General features: G+C 55.0%; 1 protein-coding gene across 1 annotated transcript; it reads left to right on the top strand.

Annotated features, from left to right (window-relative positions):
- Nucleotides 1–237: 237 nt before the first annotated feature.
- hic2 (hypermethylated in cancer 2) lies at nucleotides 238–6,458 on the top strand. Its single transcript, XM_042337394.1, has 3 exons — nucleotides 238–414; nucleotides 3,814–4,988; nucleotides 5,051–6,458. The coding sequence occupies exons 2-3, from the start codon at nucleotides 3,906–3,908 to the stop codon at nucleotides 5,765–5,767; spliced, it is 1,800 nt and encodes a 599-aa protein (XP_042193328.1). The 5' UTR covers nucleotides 238–414; nucleotides 3,814–3,905; the 3' UTR covers nucleotides 5,768–6,458.
- The last annotated feature ends 272 nt before the right edge of the window (nucleotides 6,459–6,730 follow it).

The raw sequence follows: 6,730 nt of genomic DNA on the forward strand, positions 1-6,730 counted from the left end.
CTGCCGTGTTTCGCCCACGGAACACACATTGGCTGCACTTTGCAGCGTATCCTGTGAAGTGCCCTGAGAGTTCTGGACGACGCGAAAGCACCGTCTGAAAAGCGAGGATGATGGTTATTAATAACGAGGAGTAAGAGGTTTCTTTATTAGATCTGTGAAGTTGCTTGTCTTGCGTGTGAAGGTGTTTTGCCCTGGGGGGAGGGCTGGGGAGGGAGGAGGGCTGGGTGGAGGGGGGGGGGAGTTGGTTTGCCCACCTTTGTCTGTGCCGATCGAGGGAAAGCATCCATGGCAGACGGCGTCTAAATTCAGATTAAGCGAGATTCTGAACGTGTGAATTGCAACGTGGCTGTTCAGCTCTGTCCTGTGTGGGGCTGATTGTCTGCAGATGCTAACTTGTTCTGCTCAGTTTCCGAGGTGAGCAATCCCTGCTTTCTCTGTTATCCAATTCTTTCTCTCTCTCTATTTCTCTTTCTCCTCTCTCTCCTCTCTCTTTCGTCTCACCCTACCTCTGCTCTTTCATCTTTTTTTCCCCTCTCTGCTCTTCTCGTTTCTCTCTCTCTCTCTGTGCGGAGACTGCAGAGTAAGTTTGAATGAGACACCTGTGTGTGTGCCTCACCCCTCCATTAATCAAGACGGTTTATTGTTCACACGTTTTTTTTGGGGGGTGTGGGGGCGGGGTGGGGGGGAGAGAATGGTTGGGGTGGGGGGGGGGGTGGAATCACAGGCTGTCCGATCGCTATCAGCTTTTTGTCTTGAAATTCCGAGCTTTGCTTTTTTTTATTCCTTTTATTTAGGAGTTGCACTAAAACGCGAGTGAATTTTGAATAGTTTTTTTGGTGATTTATGTGTGCATAAGTGTGTGTGTCTACTATATACGTCGCTGTCTGTTACCGGGTGGTGTCCTGTACCTCAGGGGTTCGAGCCCTCGCCTCGCAAGCGAGAGGACCCGGGTTCGATTCCCGGGTGGGTCAGGTCGGGGCGAAACCTTAGGCAAGTTTCCTTACTCCACACACACACCTCTATTTACCAGCAGTCAGTAGGAACCCGTTTGTTTAATCAACTGGCGGAACGCTTTCTAGTCATAATAATCCCTTTAAAAAATAATAATAATATTTGTCACTCAGACCATGTCTGTTTGTTGGACGCTGCTGGGCACCAGTAGATTGGGGGAGAAAGCAAGTTAGAAAGGTCGGGAGGTGTTGGGGCCAGAATGGATTTGATGAGTGTGAGGAACTTGAAATACGAAAGAAACCGAGAAGCGAGGGATGGCCCAGCTCAGGAGTCCACTCACTTGCTCTCCCTCACTCTCTGGGTCAGAAGGTTGTGGGTTCGAGCCCCCAAGTCCGGGAACTTTGAGCTCACCGTCCAGGCTGATGCACTCGTTCAGTGCCGGGCGGAGAGAGCACTGCGTTGACAGAGACGCCGTTCTTTGGGTGAGACGCTAAAAGCCGAGATCTCGGGAGAAACTGTCACCTCGTGGAATCGTTAAATGATTTAACGCCTCATCCAGAGGACGGCACCTGCTGCAGTGCGGCGCTGCCCCCTGACCCTGCGCTGGAGCAACTTGGGTTTACACCGCACCCCTCACGTAGGGCAGCGTCCCAGAGCGCTCAACAGGCGCAGCACGACACTGAGCCAGGGGTCGGGGGAGATGATCATAGGCACCATCGAAGAAGAAGGTCTTCAGGCACGACCTGAAGATGAGGAAGGGGGGTTAATAATAATAATCCTTGCATTTGATATAGCGCTTTTCACGTCGGGAGGACGTCCCAAACCGCTTCACAGAACACACTGTAAAGTGAATTGACTGTATATTTGTGGGCGAACGCGGCAGCCAATTGCGCACAGCAATGTCCCACAAACAGTCGTAGATTGAAAATGACCAATTTATTATTGTTTTTGGTTTTGGAGGATTATTATTAGGCTCTGTGTGGAGTAAGGAAACTTGCCCAAGGTTTCGCCCTCTGCCTGGAATTGAACTCAGGTCTCTCACTTGCAACCACTGAGCTACAGGACTCCAGGATAGAGGGAGAGTGTTCCAGAGTTTCGGGGCATAGGGGCTGAAAGCGCGGCCACCGATGGTGGAGCAGAGGGCGCGAGGGACCAAGAGGAACAAACAAAATACTGAACTGAGCCAAACTGACACGATTGCAATCAACTCGAGAGGGGAATCTGAATTCTTCTTTAAATAACACTGACTGCAGGCACCAGTAGGATTGCTTATCTACTCAGATCCAGAAATCACATATCAAACCAAAGTAAATAGGTTTTTCCCCCAAATACATTAATAACTGATCAACCAAAGTTTCAGATACAAGTTTCACTGGGCCCCACCTCTGTGTGGGTGGGGGAAAGAAATGATCTATCGATAATAACAATAAGTTTTGTATTGGATACAGCACCTTATCACGTCGTTGAGATGTCTCAAAGGGCTTAATAGAATGTGCTGTAAAGTGAATTGACTGTGTATTTTGTGGGTGAAACGCGTCCCCACAAACAGCCGTGGGTTGAAGTGACCAATTTATTATTTGTCCGCGCTTAGAAAAATTCCAACAGTAACCGTGAGAAAGGATTGTCAGCAAATTGAAGAGGTTATTTAGACAGCTATTTGGGTTGGGGTGGGGCTGTGTGTGGATTTTTTTTTTTTTTTAAAAAAAAATATAGAAATAGCTCACAAACTGTGGGGCAAAGGTGTTGCCCAGGCCTGTGGGTTCATTATGTTCCTGTGCAAAGTCGACCAAATATGAGTGGAGTAAAGCTTTGGGCTTTCTGCCAACTCGTAAAGAGTAATTGCCTTGCCCAAGGCATGCGTGGTGGTGGTGGTGGTGGTGGAACTCAGCAGCTAAGCGCTGGCACTGTCTCCAGCTCACATGTTTGCAGGTTTTGAGAGGGGAGGAACGCACTAACCAGATCGCCAGGCAAGCTCGTAAACTGCTAACTTGTCTTGTCTTGTGCCTCGCATTCCCCTGCTGTCTGTCTTTCACTTGCAGAAGGGCTCCTTCACTTCGTCGAACCTACCTTCTCTCTCTCTCTCTCTCTCTCTCTCCCCCTCCCCACTCTCACTCCCGATGGCTTCCATCTACTCTCGAGGATGACTGGAGCTCACTGGTTTGGCAGATGTCATGAGAGTTTGCGTTGTTTACGGGTGGGAGGGAGAACGGGAGAGAGGGAGAGTTAGTGGGAGGCAGCGAGGGAGGGCGAGAGAGAGGGAAAGAGAGTGGGAGGGAGGGAGGGAGGGTGGGTGTTCAGTCAATCATGCTCTCTCTCTTGCCCCACCACCACACTGCAACTCTCTCCTCTGACTCCGTTCCCTGCTCTCAGCTCCACCATGTCTCTGCTGTTACTTGTTTTATCCCCTTCCCAGCGCTCTGTACTCTGATCCCATTTATCACACGGGTCCCCCTCCTTCCCCATCTTCATATCACACCATCCTGTTTGACCGTGCCCTCAGTCACCTCCCCCCCCCCCTCCCCCCGGCTGAGAGGTTCGATTCCCGGCCGGGTCAGGGCGAACCTTTAGTCCGGTTTCCTCACTCCACACGCGCGCCTCTGGTTACCAGCGGTGAGCAGGAACCCGGTTGTTAGTCGATTGGCAAATCACTTTCCGGAGGTAATAATCCCATCCAAAAAAAAGTTCACGACTGTCTGCCATGTTTCGCCCACAAAATATACAGTGTCTACACTTTACAGTATATTCTGTGAAGCGCTTTGAGACGTCTCAAAGACGTGATAAGGCGCCGTGTCAACTGGAAGTATTGTTGTTATTAATATTCTCCCCGTCTCTCTCTCTCCCCCCCCCCCCCCCAAACCCCAGGTGATCTCCTAAGGCTGGACGAGTGAAAAGGGAAGACAAAGGGAGGGGTGGAGGCGGAGTTGGAGGAGAGGAACGGAGGAGTGGAAGATAGGATGGAGCTACCCAACCACGCCAAGCAGTTGCTGCAACAGCTGAACCAACAGAGGAGCAAGGGCTTCTTCTGCGATGTGATCATCGTGGTGGAGAACGCTCTGTTCCGCGCGCACAAGACCATCTTGGCGGCCAGCAGCGTCTATTTCAAGTCGCTGGTGCTCCACGACAACCTCATCAACCTGGACACGGACATGGTGACCGCCTCGGTCTTCAGGCAAGTGCTGGACTTCATCTACACGGGCAAAGTGGCTGCCGGTGAGCTGTCTGCCCCCCACAGCCTGGCTGCTCTACTCACGGCGGCCAGCTACCTCCAGCTACACGATCTGGGCGCTTTGTGTAGGAAAAGGATCAAGAGAGGAGACACCAAGGCCTCTGGAGGAGGAAGATTGGGACCTCTTCCTCCTCCTCCACAACAGCATCACAGGAAACAACAGCAACAACAACAAGCCGGGCTTTGCTGCCCAGCTCCCGGCCACCTCTCCAACTCCAGCCCCAGGCTTCTGGTGGGCCTGAGTGGCGGGAACAGAGCCAGCCACCTCCAGCACACGCCTGCCTCGCTGCACTCTCGCTACCCTGGCTCCCCTGAGGCGCAAGAGGCAGGCGGGGAGGAGGGCTACGGGCCCGGGGGAGGCCGGACGGCTCAAGCTAACGGAGCCCCTGGCCTCGGGCCTGAGATGTTAGGCCTTGATCTGTCCAAGAAGAGCCCACCCCTGTCTGCCCACCTGCTGCCCGAGGAGATGCCGATGCAGCTGGGGGAGAGCGAGCAGGCCTCACCCACAGCCTCGGCCTCCATCGACAACCACAGCGACCACCAGCACCGGGAGAGCAGCGAGGGCTCGGCGGCGGCCACGGACACAGGCCAGACCTCGCACAAGGCCTACCCCAGGGCCTCAGTCTCGGCCTCGGGCCGGGCCTGGCTGAAGCGGGAGCGGGCGGGGAGCGGCCGGCAGCGGGCGGTGAACGGGGTGATCGTGGGCCCCGTCCCGGGCAGCGAGATAGCAAAGCCTGTGGGAGGCGGAGGAGGCGGGTCGAGGAGAATGGCAAGGGCAGCGAGGAGAGCGGGGCCGAGGAGGAGGAGGACGGCGGGGGCGAAGGGGAGGCCGAGGAGGAGGCCGAGGAGGACGACGAGGGGGACGACGAGGAGGCGGAGGACGAGGGGGACGAAGATGGCGGAGGCGGCGGGGGGGCCGAAGAGGAGCAGCGGCGGCGGCACAAGGCTGCGGTGGGGGCCTCGGGCCTGGCCTACCGCTTCGAGCCGGCGGCCTACGGCGACAACCTGTACGTGTGCATCCCGTGCGGGAAGGGCTTCCCGAGCTCGGAGCAGCTGAACACCCACGTGGAGCGTCACACGGAGGAGGAGCTGTACATCAAGGAGGAGGTGGAGGATGAGGAGGAAGCGGCGGGCGAGGGCGAGGCCCCGACCAAGGCCGGGGGCTCGGGTGGCTCGCCCATGCCCAGCCCGGCGGCCCCCCACCCAGCCTACGCGGCGACTCAAGGCCCGGGCTCCGCGGGAGACACCAGGCCCTACCGCTGCTCGGTCTGCGACAAGAGCTACCGCGACCCGGCCACCCTGCGGCAGCACGAGAAGACGCACTGGCTGTCCCGGCCCTTCCCCTGCAACATCTGCGGCAAGATGTTCACGCAGCGCGGCACCATGACCCGGCACATGCGCAGCCACCTGGGCCTCAAGCCCTTCGCCTGCGAGGAGTGCGGCATGCGCTTCACCCGCCAGTACCGCCTGACCGAGCACATGCGCGTCCACTCCGGGGAGAAGCCGTACGAGTGCCAGGTGTGCGGGGGCAAGTTCACCCAGCAGCGCAACCTCATCAGCCACATGAGGATGCACACGTCGCCCACATAGAGCTCCAGGTTTCACCCAGGCCTCAGGCTTCACCCAGGCCTCAGGCTTCACTAGGCCTCAGGCTTCACCCAGGCCTAACCTCAGGCCTCAAGGCCTCACCTAGGTCTCAGGGCCCAGGGCTAGGGAGGGAGGGAGGGAGGGGGACAGAGAGGGCAGGACAAGGGGGGCACAAGCCAAAGACTTCAGCTATAATAACTATCTATCTCAGAGAAATGGGCTCCTGCTTTTTCTCTCTCTCTCACTCTCTCTCTGCCTCACTCACTTGTTCAATCACTTGCACCATCTCTACCTCCTTCTCACTCACTCACTCACTCACTCACTCACCATCACCCTCTTCGCTCTCTCACTCGCTCCATCCTCTTCTCTCATTCAGTCCACCATCATCCCCCTCCCTCTCCCGCACCATCACTGCCGAACCCGTCAAGGACACAAGACTCGCTTCACATCGAGTCCCATATCTCTGTTTTGTCGGGAGGGGGAGAGAGAAAAAAAACAATTTTAGAGAGTACCTTGTTTTATAAAAGTAAGGACTTTGTATCATTTTTATGTGAATGTTTAAACTGGACGTTTTGGAGGGTTGGACGTGGGTAGATAGGTTGGTGCGCGGGTGGGGACTTACTGCAGTTTTCTTTAAAAGACCCCCATTATTTCCTTTTATATTTTATCTCCAATTCCCCCTCTCTACTCTTTCCCCTACCCTCGTTTCTCTCCCCCCCGCCCCACCCCCCACCCCCCTTGCTAAACCAGTCCGATTGAAGTGACTTATCAGCTTGCTACCTCTTAATAACAATAATTTATATGGAAAGATTCAAAGCAAAGGGTTAGTTGAAAGAGTTGAAAAGAAAATATTAAGAATAGACGCGGGGGGGGGGGGGGGGGGGGTTAGATATCTACAAGAATCTTAAGATTTAGAATTCCAGAACCCGACACACACACACACACACCTCAACTTCTTTACGATCC

Source organism: Callorhinchus milii, unplaced genomic scaffold (genome assembly GCF_018977255.1).
Source record: "Callorhinchus milii isolate IMCB2004 unplaced genomic scaffold, IMCB_Cmil_1.0 Scaffold8, whole genome shotgun sequence".
Lineage (NCBI taxonomy): Eukaryota > Metazoa > Chordata > Chondrichthyes > Chimaeriformes > Callorhinchidae > Callorhinchus > Callorhinchus milii.

Coding starts and splice junctions, on each gene's coding strand:
- hic2 (XM_042337394.1), top strand. CDS start 3,906: ATGGAGCTACCCAACCACGCCAAGCAGTTGCTGCAACAGCTGAACCAA. Junction 4,989..5,050: donor GGCCGAGGAGGAGGAGGACG/GCGGGGGCGAAG, acceptor GACGACGAGGAG/GCGGAGGACGAGGGGGACGA.